Below are 24,145 nucleotides of genomic sequence, written 5' to 3'. Positions count from 1 at the left end.
GGACGATGCTTAGATGTCAATCACTTGACATTCCACAATGAACAGAGTGGGTCCGACTCGGATGTTCATGGTCAAAACACCCAGAACCTTCCTTCTTATATTATCATATGCTTGGATTGTCTAAGTAGAGGGCTTCATTTGGGTGAGATCCAACCCTATACCACTTGCAGCTTTGAGAGCCAACCCGTTATCAATCAGAACTTGAGGGACTCGGTTCCCATTGCACTCTATTGTAATGTGTAAACCTCGATTATGGCCCTTTCCTCCAGGCGGGAGATCATCTTCTGAGGAGAGAGATTACATGGCATAGGTGCGCCCTACGATTTGTGAGAGTTCTTCTGGACCCATTTCTATCCGAACTTGAACCTTGTTGAGTGCTTTTAGAACTACTTCTCGATGTAACGGGGAAGCCATCAAGAATCCCCAGATAGAGATGTTAGCTTGTGCCTTCTTCAGCTAGCTCAACACCTAATTTTTTGGCTCGTACTTGACTTGGTTTGGAGTAGACGCATAGGGCTTTTCTACAATCAATCCCCTATCTTTGAAGTTCTTTCCACTTTGGGTCTTTGAAACCTCGGGTTCCTTCCCTTTTATGATGAGCTCTACTGGGCACAGTTCTTCATCTACTAAGTCACTTTCAGTTATCACATGGGACTCTTCCTTCTTGGGCTAGTGACTTCGCATTCAGCTTTCAAGGTAACAGTTGTCTTCTGTGCCTTCCGCAGGATTTTGGATAAGGCCTCTTGCTTTTCATAGAGGTGCTTGATGAGCTAGTCATGGTCTAGCCTTCGCAGTCCTATTGGCATCATTAGGATCATTTCAAAGGTCTCACTGGCTAATTTTTGGATCATTGGTTTAGATACAGATCCAAAATGCTCTCCCTCTTCTGATGAGCCCTCTTCATCACTGGAGATTAATGGATGAATGTTCTTTGTGGGATCTCTCACTTGTTCATCTACGTTGATGCTGTAGAGGTAGAACCTATCATGTACTCATGCCCATTCATGATATTCCTTACTCCCACGGTCTGAAGATGTCGGGGAACTTCTGCACAAATCTTTTGCCAAAGCAAATACTAGGGTGATCACATCATCCAACTCTTTCATGACTTAGGGTAGTAGGCATTTTTCATTTATTGGCTGTTGTCACTGAAGTTCTTCTTGGTACCTTTTGTCTGAAGGTACTACCTTAAAGAGCATTCGATGAATCTTATTGACCATTCTGAGGATTCCTCTTACTTCAAATGGAAGGGACCAAGCTCTTGGCCCATAAATTTCCTCATACTGGTTGATAGGAAGTTCTACCTCCATTTCAAATGCTTCGCTGGGTAATACATCACCAGTGTCCTAACCTATTCCTTCATTATTCAAACTTTCATCGGATGCTTCCTGATTTGAATTTTCATCAAGGGCCTCATCACTTGAATCATCCCCTTCCTCTCCACTGCTATCAACAGGGTGGATTCCTTCTGTTGGGTTGAAGTATGGATCTCTAGTGTTAATATTACCAATCCAAGTCTCCCATTTCTTCATCATCTTTGGGGGCCCAGAGTATGGTTAGTTGTCTGAGTACAACATGGGATCTTTAGGAGGATTCCTAATGAAATCTTTCGCCAAAGCGAGATTTAACTAGGTCATGTTCCTTAACTCATGTAATGTTCTCTGGAGGAAGTCTTCTTCCGTTGGCAACTCAATCTTCTCGCATTGTGCTATGAAGCGTTCGCACACCATGTTTGGGAAGTGAAACGTAGCCTTATATAGGATGTCATGAGTTACGGACATTAGCTCAAGGATGTCAAGCACTTGGTAGAAGATGCTCATATTCCATTTGTCAAAGTCTTACTTTTTGACAAACCACGCCCTTTTCTGATTTATTGTAGATCCTATTTCCTCGTCACCACTCCTGCCTTCGTCTTCTTGAGGGATACGCTGAATGAGGTCTATCGGATCTGCTTCATCATCATCAACTCCGATGCTATTTACCCACTGTGGAGTTCCAATGGAGAACTCATCTTTAGATTGTGGCTCAAAGTCTTCTTCTTCACTATCGTCGGTCCCTCCTCCCACCTGGATAAGTAAAGTGTCTCCAGCTAGAGTTTCGCTAATGGCTAGTGCCAATATAGCTTGGATCAGACTTGATGTGACCTCTTCAATGGTTTTCATGCTATCTTTAGAGAGCCCTTCCTCAATAGGCTGAATTTGAATCGTGAAATCTTCTCCACCTTCTGAATTTTCCATGTATGCCACGTGATTGATCTCAAAATCGGTGAACCCGAGCCTTCTCAGTTGCAAATTGGGTTTGAGACTTTCGAGTCCATTCTCTAGATATTCAAGTTTCATCATCCAATTGTCAGAGGCTAAACCTTTCCCTTGGTCGCAACATTGTCTGCCTTCTCTGAACTTTCCATTGCAGTTTGTTCTCACACAATAAGCACATACCATCATTCTGCTCGCTCTCCTTTTTTGAGCGTATCGGCCTCGGCCACAAAACGGCGTTGGCTGACTTTTGATCATCTCTTTTTTGTACATTTCCTTTAAGAAGTTACTAATATTGGTTCTTGCTTTTGCGGGGAAATCCATCTACCACATGAGGCACACTTTGTCTCTTCATACCATTCTCAATCCCCTCAAAGGTGTTTTTGATGAACACATTTATGTGTGAAATTATCCCATTTAATTCTGTATTTTATCTGCTTAGAATTAGGGATGTAAATGGATCGGATTCGGATCGGATACGGATCGGATGTGATCGGAGCCGGATATTCCTGGTCGAATACGGATACCTCTAAACGGATTCGATGCGGATCGATTCGGATTTTCACCATCCGCTTACATCTCGCCTTGTGTAACCGGACCTTCCTCCCTAGCGGATACAATTCACTCTCAATCCATATCTCTTAGATCATGATTCTCTTTTCATCATATTCTAGAACTTATTTAATCTTCAAAAACCCTTGAAATCATTATTTACTTAATTTTTATTATTAAGTATTCGGATTTTTTCGGACGGATTTTAATCGGAGTATTCGGATTATTTTCCGATATCTCTAAACGAATACGGATGCCCCTAAACGAATACGGATGCGAATTCGGATTCGGTTTCGTTATCCATTTACATCCCTACTTAGAATGGAGCTACCTGGGTATTTCTGTCTTTTTCAGGGTACAGGGTATTTTTGGCATATGGGAATAATTGGAGAAAAAGTGCATTTTCAGAGACTAAATTGAGAAAACCAGGTTGGAGGAGTTCAGTGCTACATAGGCACCAGGCTACCCATGGATCGACTCATAGGTTATCAAGGGCGAGATGGGAAGACGTTTCACTGAAGACCCAGGGGCATAACTATAATTTCAGAAAATTAGGGCATCTTCAGAAGATATCCGACCTTGGGTTCATATCGTCCGAAAAATTAATTGGAGCAACTTTAATTCTCAAACTGGATCCACCCGAGGCCAAGAAAGAGAGATATTCTCAAAAAGAGAATTTTAATCAAATTCATAATCTACATTAAACTCTCTCTCTCCTCTCTAATATATCTCTCTCATTTAGTACGGTTTAATCTATCTCTCCAACTTCAATTTTCTCTCCTTCTCCCTCTCAAATCCTTAATGGATCTTACCATTCCTAATTATATTTCACTTCTCTATCCCTCCTCTTATATCTATTCTATTCAAATCTCTCACGGATTCTGGATATCCATCATTCTTTCTATCTCTTGTGCTTTCCTTTTTTATCTTTTTTTTATTAAATCTCTTATAGATATATAAACCCATGGACAAATTCCCATTCAATTCCCATAGCCATTAGCCGTGCCTTCTTCTCTTCTTCTTCTTATTTCATGTTTCTGCTTTTGTTTCTTTGTTTTTTGTTTTATTTTTGGATCTTGGGTTTGGCAAGAAGGAGAGGAGGAGGATCATCGTTCCAGCTTCATCTTTATGGATCGTTGTCGCCATTGCTGCCTTTTGTCGCCTTCCACCATGATTGGCTAAGTTCTTTCTATCTTTAGGGTAGATGAACTAATGGTGTTTGTTATTAAAAATTCTGGTTTGTTGTGGCTAATCACACTTCACACATGCTTATTGATGACCCTTTGCAGCACTATGGAGATGAGTCTGAGGCATACACTAAAGAGATGCATACTTTGCTAGATTCCTCACTCTCTTTAGAACAACTACGTTGGACAGTTAGGTTTGAGCCGCTTTTCCCTTTGGTTACATCTCCCCAACCTTCTTCTAAACCGACTCCTTGGTATAATATGATCCTTGGCCCTCCGTGAGTTAGTCTAACGTCTGGCTGAAGACGTTAAACTTAGCACTCTTGGGAGGCAACCCACTATTTTTTTTTTTAGTACTTTTGTTTTGTGTTTGTTTGTTTTTATTTTTTTTTTAGGTAGCTGCTACTGATTGTTGGATGTACTATTCTGCCATGTATTGCTAATTTCTGGTACACTCCTTCCCTTATCCCTGTTTTTATTCTTTTGCATGCATTGAGGACACTGCATACTTTAAGTGTGGGGGGGGTGCGAGACCGATTGACAGATTTTTATTTTTTGGCTTCTGGTAAGTTTTACATGTCTCTCTGTTACTTTGATGCGAAACACGAGAGAGAGAAACTTAGGAACCCTAATCTGAAGTAATGAAAACCCTGTTGAGAGGATAGTAGCTAGTATGTATCCTAAGGTGGGTTTTGACTTAGACAATAAGAGCCCCATTTTGTCGAAGGGATAGACCACTTGACTGTCTTGTATTTCTTTGAGCTTTTGGTTAGGAGCTGAGACCAAGTTTAGTTTTGGCGTGACATATAAAAAAAATTAATAATAAAATAAAATCATCATGAAAGTTTAGTTTTGTTGCTTTAACTTAGTAACCGGGGTATCTAGGCCACAACCCCAGAGTCTCACGTAAAACGGTTGGAGTTACCAGTTAGATTATTATTACTTGTATTCTTGAATCCAGTTCGGGCTTGTAGCCTTTTTGGTTCAAGTGAGTAAGCCTGAGGAGTGTTTCACACTCAATCCCCTAAAGCCATCTGGCTTGGGAGTGGTTGACTTAAAGCTCGTTACATGAGCCTCCTAGAAAGCTTAAAAAGCCAGAACATTGCACGGATCTGAGAATCACGTAATTAAAAAATTAAAAAAAAAAAAAGAGGAATAAATAAAAGTAAGAGTTGAATTCTTTGGAGCTAGATAGGGCACTCCGCCTCAGGAAGCGAGGTGACTTGATCGACACTCCTTGGGGTGAAACCTCTGAAAAGGAACTCTAGCATCACTATCCTTGTGGATATATGTAAGAAACAAAGCTACCAAGTAGCTCGGGTGTCTTGTGTAGTGACCCTATATGGCATTTGAGGAACAGTAGTGGAGTAACAAATGGAGTTCATTGTTTAAAAAAAAAAAAAAAAAGTGTCATTGCCTTGGTACAATTGTATGGTAAAAAATGCTCTGAAGCCTAAAGTCCTTGGTGCCCTTGACGTCATGAGTGGTCTTACCTTAAGTAAGGTGGTGTTTGGCAGATATGGAGAGACTCCCTAATTAGGATGTGTACCTGTTGCTAGAATCAATATTGGTTAATAAGAGCTCAAGTGTGGGGGTACCTTTGTCTTCTTGATCTTAAGTAGAGCATCTTAGTTTTGGGTTCTGTGTGTGCTTCTTACCCATTGTCAAAATTTAAATTTGCATTCATGAATTTTGTGTGTATATTCCTTGCAAACACTCACGAGACAAAACTCGTCCATTAGGGGTAACCTAGGGGTTTAAAGGCTTGTTGCACATGCTAACTGCAACCGTGATTCCTACGAAAGTGAGTTAGGTTTTTTTTGTTTTTTTTATTTTCTTTTTGCTCGAGGACTAGCAAAATCTAAGTGTGGGGGTATTTGATTAACACATTTATGTGTGAAATTATCCCATTTAATTCTGCATTTTATCTGCTTAGAATGGAGCTACCTTGGGTATTTTCTGTCTTTTTCAGGGTACAGGGGTATTTTCAGCATATGAAAATAATTGGAGAAAAAGTGCATTTTCAGAGACTAAAGTGAGAAAACCAGGTTGGAGGAGTTCAGTGCTACATAGGCACCAGGCTACCCATGGATCGACTCATAAGTTATCAAGGGCGAGATGGGAAGACGTTTCACTGAAGACCCAGGGACATAATTGTAATTTCAAAAAATTTGGGCATCTTTAGAAGATATCCGACCTTAGGTTCATATCGTCCGAAAAATTAATTGGAGCAACTTTAATTCTCGGACTGGATCCACCCGAGGCCAGGAAAGAGAGATATTCTCAAAAAGAGAATTTTAATCAAATTCATAATCTACATTAAACTCTCTCTCTCCTCTCTAATATATCTCTCTCGTTTAGTACGGTTTAATCTATCTCTCCAACTTCAATTTTCTCTCCTTCTCCCTCTCAAATCCTTAATGGATCTTACCATTCCTAATTATATTTCACTCCTCTCTCCCTCCTCTTATATCTATTCTATCCAAATCCCTCACGGATTTTGGATATCCATCATTCTTTCTATCTCTCGTGCTTTCCTTTTTTTTCTTTTTTTTATTAAATCTCTTATAGATATATAAACCCACGGACAAATTCCCATAGCCATTAGCCGTGCCCTCTTCTCTTCTTCTTCTTATTTCATGTTTCTTCTTTTGTTTCTTTGTTTTTTTGTTTTATTTTTGGATCTTGGGTTTGGCAAGAAGGAGAGGAAGAGGATCATCGTTCCAGCTTCATCTTCATGGATCGTTGTCGCCATTGCTACTTTTTGTCGCCTTACACCATGATTGGCTAAGTTCTTTCTATCTGTAGGGTAGATGAACTAATGGTGTTTGTTATTAAAAAATCTGGTTTGTATGCTTGATTGCTTGATGTTGAGACTCCATCCCTATTTGGATGATTTTAATTGATGTATTTAGTAGAAAAATTTTGTTTCTGTGATTCGTTATTTTTCATTCAAGCAATGGTATTTTGTTCTTATGTGGTTGTACCGATGATGGATTATAGCTGAACAAACTAAGCGTGCCAAGCCCTAAAAGCGAAGAACGATAGTACTCGTCAAGATAGTCCAAACCTAGGAGGAACCCTACACTCTGTGGTATTATTAGGCCTATGGTTATAATAAATCAAAACATGCAACTGAATTGAATAGCAACCCATTGGGGATTCGAACCCTAAAGATAATCTTCTCCCGTATTTGCACAGCGTTGTTAGTTTAGAGTTGTTTCTTTTATTCTTAGTTTAAAATCAGATTTATTGCATTTTAATTTTCATCACTTTCATCTTAGTAATTTAGTCTTCTAGTTCCCCGTAGATCGACCCCTTACTTGCTACTTGCTAGATTAGTTTAGGATTTTATTTTTGAGCAGTTAACGACACGATCAGCTTTTATGGGCCAGATTAGAGCGTTGGGGTCTATACCTGTTGTCCCTTCTTCTAAAGCATTCACAGATCCCATGGACGTTCTTGGGGAGTCAAATTCATCTTCATCAAGCAACCCATTCAAGGTGGCAAAATGTTTCTAGTATCTTACGTCGCTAGGGGTATAGATACTCATAATATACTCCATGTAGATTCTCTAGAATTATCCCCACTTGCTCTTCCTCCGTTAGGTGGGGTCGTATCCTTTCAGCTTCTTTATAGAACCTTTTGACGAAGTCGGAGAATCCTTCATTCGGCTCTTGCCTTAGTGCCTCCAGCTCTTTTCTTTCCTACTTTCTCTCGTTAGTTTGGGCTGCTCTGATAGCCCTATAGATTTAAGCGTCCATCAGCTTTCGCTCTTGCTTCACAGGTTGAATCAAAACCGTCGGATCTCTGAAGGGATCTTCTTCTTGTAACATATTCACCCCATGATTTGGTAGAGGATTAGTGGTCACATTGGGTTGTTGATCCGTCTTCAATTCAATTTTCCCTGCATCTATCAGATCTTGTATTGCATGTTTGAGGTGTATACATTTGTCTTTCTAATGACCCTTCTGATTATGATAATAATAGTGCTTCTCTGGCTTATATCCTGGAGGTGGATTGGGCGTATTCACAGGCCACGGTGGTGCAATGTCCAACATCCCTTCCTTCTTGAGTTTGAAGAAGAGGCGAGTGGGTGTCATACTGCCAAAGGTAAACTGTTTGGGAGGAGCTAACTGCTCAGCCTGGACTACTAAAGGAGGAGCAACTGTTGGTGAAATTTTCTTCTCGGTGTACTGAACGGTAGTAACTGCATTCACTTCAGGGCCTTTCCCTCTTCCTACTTTGTTGATTATGCCAGAATAAGATCCAGAAGCTTCCTTGGTTGAAGTCTGGGCCTACTTCCCTTTGAATAATTTTTCCTCAATGTGCTTCCCAGTGGCTACGAGTGCTTCGAAGGTTTTGATGTGCTTACAGTAGAGGCAATCGTGATACTCTCCATGCAGGTTTTCCAATATATTTCAATTGTTCTTATTTTTTCGAGCGGTTCTACATCTTGGATGCCTTTTCACGAAATCTCATGATGAAATTAGAAAATCCCTCATCCGCTCCTTGCCTCAGGGTTTCCAACTCGCGTCGGGTGATCTCCACTTCAGTGTTGTAGGAGTACTGTTTGGTGAATCCCTTTACAATTGCCAACAAAGTTTGAGTTTGAGTTTGATCCAATTGGGTTAGTCACCTCAGAGCTGATCCTGCCAATGAGTAAAGGAATACCCATTTGATTTTCTGTGAGATTAACGACTTGGCCACTGTAATGAAAATCTTCAAGTGAGCTCGGGGATCTCCTGTTCCATTGAACTTGTCGAGCTTCCATTTAAAATCTTTAGGTATTCTTTCTCCAGTAAAGCAAACCATGTCTTCTCCTGGTTTCCCAACAGCCTTTCCTTTCATTGCCATTTTGAGCTTCTCAACTTTCTCCCTTTCTGTTTCTGGTGGGTCTTGGGGAGTATTGATGGCTATATCCTCTTCTTCTATATGATCCTGGGTTATGCTCAAGACATTGTTGGAGTTACTCTTGGCTCTCCTGGGGTTGGCGCATTGTCTGCTCGAGATTGACCTTGCATCGACTGGACTAACTGCGTAACTAGCTGCTTCATCTCTGTCATTTTCCTCCGCATGTTAACCATTTCTTGACTCAGTGGTTCCTTTGAAGAATTGGCCTTTGGTGGATCCATGGTGCTCGTAATAGGGTGACCTTGTTGGACTTTGTGTCGGGGGACTAGAAGTCAAGGGAGGTTAACCAGAATTTTCAACAAGCTCAGAAGGTGGAGTCTAGTGGAGATCAGTCCGGTTCAATCGACCGTCGTGACGGTTCTACATGGGTAACATGGATTTTCTTTGTCACAAAATTGTGCCTTGCAAAGGTAAAAGGGGACAAGTTTAGGACTCAAGTGGGCAAATTCATTTTGTTATCTTGTTTTAATATTTTAGATTTTTTTTTGTTTACAAGCAAATATATACATGCACACACACACACACACACACACACACACACACATACACACACACACACACACACAAACACACACACACACACACACATACAAACAAAGTGACAATTCGTTGTTTACTCTCTTGATTCTATTTTACTCGGGTAGTCGAGGGAAGGTTTGCATAAACGTTCAAGACTGCTCGGGAATAACCCTTATGATCTTGTGATATCATGCAAGCTTGCCATAGATCCTTCGTCGTTTAATAGTTCTCGGAGGTCAAATTTGAATCATCACAAGGAGATCTAATCGAGGACCTCTCAACGATCTACCTTTTCCTAATACAGAGCACCTCTAATCAAAATTCTACCATTGTCACATTATTTAGATAGTGTATCTTTCTTCGAGAGACAATCAAGGCTACATTTTCTTTTCTTTTGATACACTAATCCAAATGGATATGCGACACATATCGAGGGACATTCGAGGGACAAATAGACTTCTTCCCCTGTTTGGTATTCTGCATTAAGAGAAGGTATATTATTGAGAGTTCCACTTTCGGCCTTGAAAAGCTATGAGGTTAGTTTGTGGTGTATCCTAGTCGTATATGGTCTAATTTCCTACATGATGCATGCAATAGGTACGCTGCTAGGATAGAACAAGGTCACCCATGACAGGACCGATATACCTATCGTTCATGATAGCAAATTACGGGTACGTGGTTCTTTTGATATACCTGGGGAATAGATCATGTGATCTCAAGGATTAATCAATCTAGTGCCCTTTTTGAGTAGCGGAGTACCCACGACACACTAGTGAATACCCTTGTTTGTGAATCTAGACCCGTACAATAAATATCAAGGGTTGTGGCTTCGTCGTAAATTACCTATGACTACACATGTCCAATGACTAACCACGGGGCTGTGTGTTCCCATGAAGTGTTGTGAGTGCAAGCTAGTGGTGCAGGAAGCGGGTATCATCCGATCTCAGAGTACTTAGTATGATGTGCCCCACCTCCCCGGGGATAGAGGCACAACAGGGAGTACCCTCGTCATTTAATTTCACTTCGAACACGATGCATGATGTAGTTAGTACAACAAAAGGGGTTAGCCAAACATGTCTCAACCAAATAATGCAGAAGGGAGAAAATTTTTACGTTCAACAGTAGCATCTAGGATCAAAAGTTTGACCATCATAATCCCCAGTGGAGTCACCACGGTGGATATCCATTTTCCCTACGCATTGCTACACGAAGGGGGGGTTTGTTGTGCTCCTCGATTGGAGAGAGAAGGAATGCGTCTTCTCAGGGATAATGATTATGAAATGGAGTCACTACCTAGGATTAGGGCTTAGGACCCATTGGTGTAGCCATGGAAGGGCTACGAGACTTCGATTGGTCTGGTCAGAGATTCGGGGTAAGTGGTCAGGTTACGAGAGTGGGAAAGTGTTAGGTACCCACCTCGCCCAGGTAAACTACTCTTTCTACTAGATGCTGGTTTTCAAATATTCTCCCTTTATGAATGTCCTATACCCACATGTATGGCTAAATAATGATGCACAAGCTATTTAATTAAATTAAACTATGTTACACTGACTACTGTACACTACACTAGAATATTTGAAAGGACTACATTGAGCTAGAATTAAAAGTTAACAGAGGAAATGTATACTTGTATGCTTTAAACAAATGCAATTATACAAGACGGACAACATCCCCCAGCTCAGGTGGAGGCAAAAGACTGGCTTTGTCCCTTCATCGAATAGAGTAACGACTTACGAGTGTCGGATCTTAGGATCTTAGACAGAATAACGGCGTTCCAAGGTTTTGGAAACTAGGGGCTCAAATGCCGAATAGAGTGGCTACACCACGGGAAGTTTCTCAGATTTGGGCAAAAGGGGACATATAGCTCAGATTTTGGATAGGGGGATGAGGCTCGAAGGCTTGAAATCGGGCTGGGGTAGGGCCCCGAAACAAGGAAATAAGGAAAAACTAGAAAACTGGACCTCTGGGGGTGCCCCCTCTCCCACAATCTTCGAATATGCAAATGAGGGGGTGAGGGGGGGCTATTTATAGGCCAAATTGGTCCCCATGGCGTTGCAGTAGTTGTGCAGAGCCATACGGCGGGGCCACGAATAGTGGAAAAAAGGGAAAAAAATGGAATCTGTGCGCTAGCGGGGCCACACAGCAGGGCCGCATAGGCCACGGTGCTGCATGGCAGGGCCGCACAGGTCGTGGCGCCGCGCAACAGGGCTGCCTGATGGGGCCGCGTGACACTACCTTGCAAGGCCTCATAGGATGCATGGGCTGCCTTATCGGGTTACGCAGGGCGCGTTGGGTTGTGCCTTGTTTGCAGGGCTGTCGTGCGTACAACGTACGCCTTACAGGGTGAACGGGGATGTTTTTTGGGCTATGCGATGTTTGAAAAGTTGGTTTTTAAGGACATTGCCAGTCATCTGCGTCCGATTGTCATCATCACTGGGGGGTGACAAAATTCAGCGTCTATAAATGGCATATTATATATTATACTAATATAGTATGACCATATCTATTAGAAGGATATTATGGTAATATTAGGACAATGGCAATATTGTAAATAGGTGGTATAGTGAGGGTAGCGATAATAATGGCATATTAGTAATTATGCCCTAATGACATAGATGTAATTACCTTAGGGTCAAAGGACATTCTAGTCTTTACACTAATTAGGGGTCCAATAGTATTATGACATGTGCTAGCCACAAGTGACCCCTAGGCCAACAAATGGCACGACACATACTACACTTGCCCCCAAGCTAAGGAGAAGGGTGACATAAGGGGTTAACTAAGCTAACTCTAAGGAGGAGGTGCAAGGAGAGACTACTAGTGGGTTAGGGTGAGGTGGCCACTACCTTAAACTAACTCTAGCTATTGACTAAGGGCATTTCCTACTCATACGCATGAGGCTAACCCTCATTTCTTACTTTGTCATTTTATGGGCAAGGAAGAAAGAGAGAAAAGGAAGAAGGGAGAAGGAGAAGATAGGAGGCTTAAAGCTCCATTGATTACCTTTTAATGCTAATCATCTTCATTTGACCTCAAGAACCCTCACCAAGGATGGTTATTTGGTTCTTCAAATCGGGTAACAACTCTAGTCTCTTTAGCCCTCTAGTTTGTATAAATTGGTATTACGAACGTATGAAATTTGTGAGGTTCTAATGATAAATTTAATGGAGGATTTATGTTATTGAGATTCTGGTGAGAAGATTGGGTTATATAGTTAAAATGGAATGGAGAATGAATAAGAGATTATAATGAACGATAATACAAATTCCAACTCCAAATTGATTTTTGTGAAATTCTTCTCTTCTAGCAAATTGACCCCTGTCTAGTAAAAATGATATAAATTCATCATACGAATTTCAAATGCTTTTATTTTTTATTTGTTAGAAACTAAACCCATAGAACTTCATTTTGTTAGAAGAAACCATTGTCCAATTCTGTCTCTAAGTGAGCTGAAATTTCACTTCAAGTTGGGAGATATGTTCTGTCAGAAAATCAAATTCTTCTATTCTGGCAAGTTGACCTCTATTTAGTAAAAATGATATAAATTCATCATCCTAACTTCAAATGCTTTGATTCTTGATTTTTTTAGAAACTAAAATCATAGGGATTTGTTTTATTAGAAATACCCTTCATCCATTTCTAACTCTAAGTGGACTGAAACTGCACTTGAAATTGGGGAAGGAATTCTGCCCGAGAAGTATTTCTGGGTAGTTTTTATTTTCTGGATAGTACCATTAGACCCAATTTGTGATACCTTCCCCTGGGATTTTGGTGAGATAAAAAAGAGAGATAATTAAGTAAGCTTTCCAGCACAAAAAGTTTCGGCGCAAAAGAAGGTCAATTGACTGATATATGGCCAATGTACTGGGCTATGGTCACTTTGCCAATGCATAAGAACCACTGGATTAATCAGCAGCTCTAGCGTTGGATCCACTACCACCGATCACATCCACTACACTTATTGTCTAAACCATAATTTGGTTCTTGTTTCAAATGGTCTTGGACCTTGAGTTCCACTCACTCACACACTCACTTTTATTTATACATTTTTTTTGTTAAATAGAAACCTAAACTACGAGGTGAAACCGACGAAATCCCTGGGACACAAACTTCAGTTGACTATCGGATCACTGAACAGGTAAGTGGGATAGACATTGGTTTATTTATGGAGTGTTTAATATAAATTGTTAATGTATGCCATTCTTACTTCATGAACTTATATTCTTGTACTTATTTCTACCATATGCGTGCAAGCTTACTTTTCCTTCACTTATTTGCTTATGGAATTATGATGATAAGTTGTTGAGGTATTGGTAAATGATTTAATTACATGGTTGATGCTGAGTTAGACTAGATGTCGTAGCCGACTTGGAAATGAAGGGTATGGTGTACCATAATATGGGATGCGAGAGCACTGTACATGTTATACTATGCCATGTAGAAAAGCATGTGGCTAAGGATTATCATAACTTGTACTACGAGCCCTTGCCAACAGGGGTTAAGGTGTTGGATGCCATCTGTGGAGAACTTGTGTTTTTGCACGGTCGGATTGATTAGTTACGTCCTTCGAGTCATTAGGACCGATGGCAACACTGTGGTAACCTAGAGGGCTGGTCGGGCTGTCCAAGGATTGGTATGCTGGGGCTAGTTGGTTGGTACTTACGAACTTATTGACTTAGATATTGTTGTTAGGAGGATTAAATATTAAAATTGAACTCCATGCATATAGGATTCATTTGTATTGTGATTGCTTGCATGGTTTATTCCATTCATTGGGCTCAGTGGAGCTCACCCTCAAGGAAACCCCCTTTTTAGATGGTTTTGCAGGTGGAGCTATTCTAATGTGGGGGAATGATGTTGATCCAAGAATTGTTACTGACTGTGAATTTGCAGAATTGGAGCCCGAGGGGCATGACTTATCTTGTGTGTGTGTTTGTTGTACATCTTTTTGATTTGGCCTGATGGATTAGGTTTCTTTTTCTTTGATGTACATGGATACTTCTTTCTTGTATAGATAAAGTTCTACTATAGGCGTAGGTAGGCTGTAAAACTTAACTTAGTTACTTTGGGTAAAAAAATTATACTGTAACCGAGATGTAAAGCTTAAGTATTGGACCTTATGTAAATATGATATACATACCACTTAGAATTCTGATACTGATGTATTTATTAATATTTGATCTTTCGCTGAAACTCTCTAATTATCTATGATTTGCTTGATTTTAGCTGTGAGTTAGCCACAGAACTGAGATCCTGGTGGTTTTGGAATGCCAGTGGACATTCGGTCACATAGGCCATGGATCATTTTGAGCGGGGTGTGACATTCACTCTATCTGCAAGTCCTTTTTTATGACCTAGGTTGCAGTTTGTTGATAAACCTAAGGCACATTAAATTTTAAAGGGAGGGACTTATATTGTTTTGATATGTATTCTATCATGTTAAGTTGGGGTTGGATAGGATTGGGGTTATAGCCCTCATATGAGTTGTGAATTAGATTAAAGTAGGTGTTGTAGCATTTGGACTGTAGCAGTAGTCAAATTTGAGTACTGGGCAATATACGAGACCCTGGTTGGGGTATTGCTCCATGGATGTAGGCAGTCTGCTGAACCACGTAAAATTTGTATTGTGACTGTGAATATAAAAGTATTGTTGATGTGTGCAGGGTGGGTATGCACTGTTGGTAAACATGGCCACATGGTGGTAGGAAGGTGGATATGCATATGACTATTTGTCTATTTGTGGATACTGGTAAAATTGGGATTGCCCAAGCTAGTCCGAGTGTGCCAATAGGGAGTACAAAGCAGTGAGTTGATAGTAATGGTCAATTATTTGTAGGCATTATTCACCCCCTCTTAGTGTCCACCTGGGAACTTCAAGTGGTATCAAATCCTGGTACCCTAAGGAGGAAGACTAACAACTTGGTTCTGGACTTAGAGACTATAATATATGCATCCAATGAGAGTTGTCACATCCACAACAAGGTTCGTGCATTTGATTGCTCCAATTACAACTTCTGAAAAATCAGAATGGATGCATATTTAAAGTCATTAGGATATGGAGTTCGGCTATTAGTAAAAAATGGATAATGTCCGCCATTGTAGACATTAGAGATGCAACACATGAAGAGGCGTGAGGATGATACCAAGGCAGTGAATGCTTTGCTAGGATCACTTGTGAGCACTGAATTTGTAATAGTATTCAGTTGTAAGACTTCCAAGGAGATCTATGATAGGTTTAAAAGTATCCATCAAGTGATGAGAGGATCATAGAAGCAAAATTGCAACACCATAGAACTCTATTTGAGAGCTTAAAAGTGTTTAAGAGAGAGACAATTGAGCAGTTTATGAGAAAAGTAAATGAGATCATAAACTCGATTAGAGAAATAGGTGAGGAAGTCAAGGATGGCGTTCTCTGGATTTCTTCTGCTCCAAACGGCATTCTCTGATGTCGTTCCTATCAGGAACTTGATCTTGAGGTGCCTTGGGGACATCACCGCCTCCATTTGGTTGAGACTAGGATGCCCTAGGATGGCGTTGAAGGTGGCATTGAATTTAACCACCATGAAGTTGATCGTGATGGTGAGATCCTTGGGGGCCTCACCCACGGTGGGGGGAGCTCAATTGACCCTTCAATGTTAGCAGCAGAACCAGAGAAACCATATAATGACGTACTTTCACGCTAGAGCTTGTCTTCTCTGAATCTAAACTGCTTGTAAGCATCATATGACAGGATGTCGATTGATGCTCCAGTGTCGACCAACACTCGGTGGACGGTCCGTTGCGTAATTACTACTTGTATGATAAGCGCCATCGTATGGGAAGTTCAGCCCTTCAAGATCTTCATCCTTGAATGTGACAGCGGGGTTCGGCTTCACCCTCTTGTTCTGCACTTCTGTCATCCCGACGAATCGGGCATGGGCCTTTGCTTTTCTAACTGATCCTTAACCGGTCCCTCTAAATATAGTATTGATATCGGCTCCCGAATGGTGCCTCTCAGCCTTCCTCGGGGAACTTTCCTAGTCGGTTCGGTGATCTGTTGACTCCTCCTTTTGAGTCTGGGCTCTTTCTTCTTCTCGTGGCCGTGCGACTTGTTTATCTTCCTTCACATATCAACGAAGGCGATCGGCTTGGATCAACTCCTCAATTTCTTTCTTCAACTGCTAGCAATCTTCCGTGTCATGCCTATTATCCCTGTGGAACCGACAATACTTGTTGGAATTCCTATCCCTTGGCTTGGAATACATAGGCCTAGGCTTCTGAAGGAGTCCTTGATCATAGATCTGCATGAGGATCTCCGTTCGAGAAGTGTTCAGTGGAGTGTATTCAAGCTCCTTCTGTTGCCTGGCTGCTCGAACCTTCACTTTTTCTCCCCATTTTTTGGTCATCCTTTTCGTGTGATGGCCTCTTCTTTTATTGAATTCCTTGGTCTATTGTCTTTCGGGCTTCCATAACGTCCACCATATTTGTGAACTGATAACATCTCTCTAGCTGCTTTGTCATGGTGTCCAGATGGTCCAAAGCCATTTATCGGATGAGCTCCTTCTCTATAATACCGGTGTATAACATATTGTACGCCATAGCTTTGTCTAAATCCTTGATGTCCAAAGAGTCTTTTGTGAACCATGTGACGTAGTCACTAATCGGCTCGTCATCTCTTTGCCTTACCGCCAAGAGGTTGACGGCAGTCTTCTTCTGCTTGACACTGGTCTGAAAAACGCAAGACTAAGGCTTTCCCCAATTCTATAAAGCTCCTGATGGAGCCTAACTTCAGGCATGAAAACCATGTGGTTGCCGCCCCTTTCAGTGATCTAGGGAAGGCTCTATAAGAAACTGTGTCACCTCCACCATAGATGGTCATCATAGCATTGAAGTAGTTGATGTGGTTATTCAGATTTGTCATCCCATCATATGGTACAAAGTTGGGTGGCTTAAACCCGCACGGTAGCATCGCTTTCATGATCTCGGCTGCAAAAGTATTTGTTATGGTCATTCAAATTTGTCATCCCATCATATGGTACGAAGTTGGGTGGCTTAAACCTGTGCGGTAGCTTCGCTTTCATGATCTCGGCTGAGAAAGGGTGATCTCCCGGGAGGGAATGTTCAGGCAGCACCATGGGATTGTCAAGGCTTTTGAGTCTTGCATCGAGATCCTGTATCCTCCTTTTGAGGTCTTGTTTCGTCAGTCAACTGGGCACCGTGATTTGACGACTTTGTCTATGACTTTGCCCATGCGTTCTTCTACATCCTTCTTGCGGCTCAGGCAGGGTGTAGTCCTTAGGAGGTCCTCCGAACTGTGTCCCATCCATTCGTCTGTTGTGGCTCTCTGTCTCATGCTCCCTAGGTGAGGATCTTCCAGCCTTAGTTGGAGCATGGTTGAGTCACGGGCTCGTGTTTCCTGGGATTGACTTGCGTCATGGGGGTGCGCACAGGAAGTGTTCCTATTTGGGCAATGGAACTTCCTCTTCATGATGGGATGGCTGTGATGATCCCGCTCGGCTTTCTGACCTTCAGGCCTACAAGCATAGTTTATGCCAACGACATCTGTGAATATAGGACTAGGGGTGGCACCCTTTGTGAGGGTACCACAGAAGGTGGTACGAGAGGCCTGCCCGGGCCTGCTTGCCTAATAATGTCCCTAAGAAAGGCATTTATTTGCAGGACTTGGAGCTGCAGATTCTAGATTTGTGCATTAGTGGTTGGAGCGCTAGGGTCCAACGTCGCTAGTACCATTATAGCTGGTACAAATGGTGGTGGCGGAAGCCCTTTTGTTGTTGGATCCGCATGTCCACCTAATACGTCACCAACAACTGGCACTATTGGTTCCGCGATTGGTTCTTTTGACATGCTTGTCATTCTACCCCTGAGGCTAATCTCCCGAAGCGACTGATTGGGCTAGTATTTCCCTAGGGAGGACGTCCATTAGCCCTTCTCCAACGGGCCCCCTCAAGGATTGGACATGCACAAGATGACAAATAAACAAGGGAGATGAGTGTTGGTGGTGTGCCGGCGGGGGACTCTTCGATGCCTAAGTTAGGTCTCTTTAGTAGACAGATGAAATAGTGAGAGTTTCAAGAGTGCCATCCCCTTATATGGGGTGTTACCTCTCATTTTATAAGGTTGATTCCCTTTTTTGCTGATGTGGTAGCGTAGAGCTTTTGATTTGACTACTGGGGGAGTCTCCTTTTTGTCAGGGGGTAGAGTGCTCCTTTCATGGAGATATGGAGAGTCCCTATCTGATAAGGTCTCCCGCATGCCTAGGAGCCTTGTTTGGTAAGTAGCATTAAATGCCCATTAGTGCCATGGAGGCTTGGAGAGTGGTTTCCTTCATTGGATAACCATACTTAGTAGGCGATGATGTATCAAGGATTTTGCTACATAACCATGCTTAGTGGGTGGCGATGTGACAAGGCCTTTGCTTGGATAGCCACATTTAGTGTGGTAAGGAGGTGCTTGAGTAGGTAGAATTGCTTTAGGCAGGCTAGCTGACCTAGTAGGCGTGTTAACTTCTTCTCTCTTTCTATGAGTGGGTATTCAGACCTTCTGGACGGATCTTGTGCAGGTATGGTTTACCCGATTGGCTCACTTGGACTTTATCATTGGTGCCACGCGTCATACCCTCATTGGGTGGCCGTTATATGGTATAACAGATTGAATGCCTTCAATCGATGTAGATATCTCCTTGAGCAGCTCACATACACCAATGCTATATCGCTGCTAAAGCTTCAATGAAGTCGTCACTTGGATTATTTGAAGCTTCTTACAAGAATCAAACTCTAGGTTCTCTTCTTCTCCTTCTCTTCTCTTAACAACAAACCCTTGATGATATCTTGTAAGCTTGAAAAACCTTTCCCTTATTGTGCTCAACCAATGGGAATCAAGGGACTCTTCTAGGGTTCTCTTGGAGTCTCTCTCCACTTCTCTTTCTCTTCTCTCAAACCCAAACCCTTGACGAAGCCAACTATACCAGTTCTATTGCCAATTGCCAGCCAACCTCAAGCTATGCCGTTGAAATCATCCTATTGGCATTCTAATCTAACATTGTGGCGACCACCTACCATAACATAGCAAGCCTTTGCAATTGCTCTAACACACTGTCAACTGCCATATAATCTACTTAATAGGCTGCTACTCTATCAACAATACCATAGCTTCCTTGGTGTTCCATCCTAGCTAACCATATACTCAATGTCTAAGGATGACAGACTATCTCATCTATCAACTAGGCTCAACCATGTCAAGTACTTCTCAACTACCAAGTTAGCTTTAAAGATTGCTTTGCTCCGGTACGTCTAGCCATCTCAAGAATCTATGCCATGCCATATAATGACTGCCCATGCACACCGCCGCTCAACCTCTCACTCCTCAGTACTGAAGATTGCTCACAATGCCAGATCAACTATCCAACTGCAAAAGCTACCACTACCCCTACCAACTATCCAGTCACATCAGCCATGTCAACTCACAAGCTACGTGCTCATTGTAGCTTCCCAATGTCAACTGCCAATTGTCACAACTAACTGTAGATAACCAATACTTCCATAGGCTTCCAGCTAAACGAACTCTGCTCATCTTCAAAATTGATCATCCATATGCCTGCATCTCACTACATTACGTGAATGTGTTGACCATCAAGAATACCAACAAACCCACTGCTCAATTGATCTTCATGGCTGACAGTGTTGACAACAACGACACAATGCAAGTTATGCTTAACAGTCTGTTTGAGGCTAGTAGACCTTGTGAGGAGATTAGTAGGAGACCTAGGGATCCGAGGATATAGTGTTGTGGATTGCACCCTACTCGGGGTGCTTCTCCTCTGTAGCTGTGTGGAATTTGGTGAGGTCTTCAGCAGAATTGGTGCCCTAGTATGAGGTGGTATTGATTCAAGAATCCCATCCCTCGGCACAGTTTCATATTATGAAAAGTAATGACAAAGTCTATCCCAACTCAAGCTTTCCTCCAACATAGACAAGCGACCTCTCCATCTTCTTGTTGTTTTTGTTGGAATGAAGTCGATCTCTCTTCTCTTCAAGACTCTGGGGAGGGATGTTGAGTTAATGTTGGTCGGGTAATTGGAGGAATAGGGACCTAGAGGTGGATAAGAAATAACCTTAAAGAGAAGTCCATTTTAGATTTGATTGGTAAGATTATGTTTGGGGCTACCAGCCTAGTAGCCTATCATATATCATATTTGGATGGAGAGAAACCTTAGGAATTGGGCTTATCAATCAAGAACTATCCACCAAATTTAGGATTCTATTTCTTTTGAGGTTAAGGGTAAGGTGCAAGTCACCCAATTATTTTTTTTGTCTTTTTTGTTTTTTTTGGTAGGTCCTACTTTATTCTATGGGAGGGGAGGAGGTGGTGAATCAGGAGTTCTTGGGTTAACCAGGAGACTTGAACCCAAGACCTCCTGATAGCAATGGGCATCCACACCCCACATGCTACCAAATTGCAGTAGGCACTTGTTCACACCCAAGGTTGTTGTTTGATAGGTTCATAGTTTTTTCTTGGGGTTTACCTAGTCGCCGTCTTAGGGATGGTTTAATATCTATTTTACAATTTTTTTTTTAATACTTTCTCCTGGCTTTCCTTGTAAGGAGATCCTTTGTTTCTTGGGCTTTGCTGAATAGATTGGAGATTAAAAAACAAAAAAAATCTCTTTGTAGCCCCTTCTTGAGCCTTAACCCCTGTGGATTTATTTCATCAATGACAATTCACTAGTTGACCTGACAAAACTAATACAAGGGAGTGAAAGAGAGCATTTCAAGGGAACACTCTTGTAAGCAAAGCAAGTTGTGTTTCCCATTTACAACTCAAGAAGCTATTTTTTACTGAAATACCAATCCAAGTAAATGATGGTATGGACTCTCTATCTGTGGTACAAAGTCGTTGAGAATCTAACTTTCAACCTAAATAGAAGCTCCCATGGATTCAACAAACAATGGTTTCTTACCCACCTCACTCATAAGTAAAGAAAAGCTAAACTCTCTTCACAATCTCAACCACTTCACTTTGCCACCACAAAAGTAAAACCAAATCATAACCATAAGAGACCAAAAGGAACCAAAAGAGAAAAAATAAAGGACCAACCAAAAAGAAAAGCCATCTATCATGAACAAGGATCACGATGTCATCACTCATTCATTTTTGGATTCCAATCAAACGGTCGACCTGCTCCCATTCTGGCAGAAGCGACCCCCTTTGAGCTACACACAGTTTCTCTCTTTTATACATTATTACATATTCAAGGCCCCTCTTCTCCCCCTTCCCTTCCCTCTTTTCTCCTTTTTATCTTCTCTAATATCCAGTACAACATCAATGAACAGCTTTGAACAAGAAAATAGAGTGTAATTTAATCTAATGACAATCACTTTTTTTAAAAAGAGAATTCAAATTAAAAATTCAAATACCCTTCTTTTTTCTTCTTCTTCTTCTTCTTCTTCTTCTTCATATTCTTACGAAGATGAAGAAGAATCAACAGCATCATATTCCTTTTTTACCCTCGACTGTATCCCATAATACCCAACATACCACTTGACGAACTTCCTCAACCCGGTGCCCAAATCAGTTGTAGGCTTGTACCCGAAATCCTTGTACGCCAGGCTCACGTTAGCATGCGTGAACGGCACATCCCCATTTCTAGGCATCCTCACCTCATTCTTCTTAGCCTTCACGTTCAACAAACCTTCCAGTATCGTCACGAGCCTTCCCACCGTCACCGGCGACGTGTTACCCAAATTGTAAATCCTCAGCTGTGCTGGACCTTTCTTCTTTCCACCACTCCCCGTGCTCTTCTCCGCTGTATCCAACGCGCCCATACAACCCTTTACGACATCATCGATGTACGTGAAATCACGCGCCACCTCCTTATCGTCGGCTGTCCTGTAGATCGTTATGGGCTTCTTCTGTAATATATCTTTGGTGAAGAAGAAGTAAGCCATATCGGGTCGGCCCCAGGGTCCGTAAACCGTGAAGAACCGTAGACCCGTGATAGATAACCCGTAGATGTGGTTGTATGTGTGTGCGATCTCTTCACCGGCTTTCTTGGTGGCCGCGTAGAGACTCGCCGGTTGGTCTGTTCTATGAGACTCTGAGAATGGATTCTGTGTGTTAAGACCGTAGACGGAGCTCGATGAGGCCCACACAATGGATGGCTGTGGATTAGCCGCTTTGGAGATCTCGAGCAGATTCACAAACCCAGCTATGTTAGAGTTCACATACGATTGGGGATTCTTCATTGCGTACCGAACACCTGCTTGGGCTGCTAAGTGAAGGATATGGGTGAAGGGGACCACATCGAAGAGCTTGGAGAGCAACAGAGCATCGTTGAGATCGCCTTCGACGATAAAGATTTGGTGTTTGGAGAGCAGAGCTTGACGGGCTCGTTTCAGAGATGGATCGTAATAGGAGTTGAAGTTGTCAAGGCCGAGAACACCATCTCCACGCTTTTTCAATGCGAGGGAACAGTGTGTACCGACGAAACCGGCTGCACCGGTAACAAGTACAGAGAACCCATTGGGTCGGCGAGGAGTGGAGGAGTGACGGACCTGTTTCTCCCAGGCGGCGCCGCCCGTGTTACTACCGTAAAAAGCGTGGGTGAGGAAATTCTGATGGACGTGAACACGGTGGGGATTATCGGAAAGAGGAGGGTAATTAAGGGTGAAGAAGAAGATGAGAATGAGAGCTACGAAAAGGGTTGCACGGAAGAGAACCTTAGATGAAGCTGCCAAGAGCTTCGTGTGGTTTATGGGGCGGAGATAACTGTTGTACCGTTCGAGCTTGCTGCTCTTGCTGGTATCTGATGGAGAAGCCATCAATATTTGATGATCGATCATTCACTGGTAGATGATTGATGGATTTGGATACAAAAAACCAAATTGGACTCAATTCAGATCTCACAACTCTCTCTGTGTTTCTTTGTTGAGCCCTGAAAATGGAGAGACTCAAGATTCATACATATAAAGGACGAGAGAGAGAGAGAGAGAGAGAGGACAAAGCGAGGTTGGTGTTAGTTGTAGCCCACTGTCTTTCTCTTACTCTTTGTTTTTTCTTACTCATTCACTCACTATAAGAGGAAGAAATTACAACTACAGTTGTCAATGATCGGACGGGTCGGATTGGTTTGATTTTCTTTATTATATAATTCTGTACCGACAAAGTATTTATTTGAGTGTTTACCTTGTTAACCAAAGATTAAGCACCATTAAGGGAAGCGAGAACTTTTTTGCGGTATTAATTACAGGGTCATTTTCGTCCAATTAATATATACTATTATCTCTGTAAAAGTCAACTAGTTACTTCTCCCTAGATTCTGTTATTTATTCTCAGTTTTTCTCAACCTTGGATTCTGTTTCGGCGTCTTACCGGCTCCATCGGGTCAATGTGAAAACACAAATCATACGGTTGTCACAAGAGCTTCACCGCTTTCTTATCTCAGGTATGGGATGGATGGAAGGAAGATAGTGGGGAATGGGGATAAGGAGATAAGCCATGATAGTGGGGACGGAGGAGTGGGGCCCACATGTGGGACCCACAAAGACTTGATTTTCTCAGTCAGTCACCGAAGGAAGTCAGAGAAACTGAGAGGGTTATTTTTGTGTTATTTACTGTTACATTGCCATGAAACCATGGCAGACATTGGCCCCCTTTTATCAAAAAACATTGGCCTCCTTCCACTGACCACTTGATCAGTGACCACTCCATAATAACTACCAC

The 24,145-nt window shown here is 42.0% G+C and overlaps 1 protein-coding gene across 1 annotated transcript; it reads right to left on the bottom strand.

Moving 5' to 3' along the window:
- Window positions 1–21,869: 21,869 nt before the first annotated feature.
- LOC122658586 (UDP-glucuronate 4-epimerase 6-like) lies at window positions 21,870–23,371 on the bottom strand. The gene has a single exon (XM_043853606.1). The coding sequence runs from the start codon at window positions 23,263–23,265 to the stop codon at window positions 21,886–21,888; it is 1,380 nt and encodes a 459-aa protein (XP_043709541.1). The 5' UTR covers window positions 23,266–23,371; the 3' UTR covers window positions 21,870–21,885.
- Between the last annotated feature and the right edge of the window lie 774 nt (window positions 23,372–24,145).

This window comes from Telopea speciosissima, chromosome 4 (genome assembly GCF_018873765.1).
Source record: "Telopea speciosissima isolate NSW1024214 ecotype Mountain lineage chromosome 4, Tspe_v1, whole genome shotgun sequence".
Lineage (NCBI taxonomy): Eukaryota > Viridiplantae > Streptophyta > Magnoliopsida > Proteales > Proteaceae > Telopea > Telopea speciosissima.
This window is presented reverse-complemented; position numbering and strand designations above follow the sequence as displayed.

Bases quoted from the DNA above. Each gene is read 5' to 3' on its own strand.
- LOC122658586 (XM_043853606.1), bottom strand. From the start codon at position 23,265: ATGATCGATCATCAAATATTGATGGCTTCTCCATCAGATACCAGCAAG.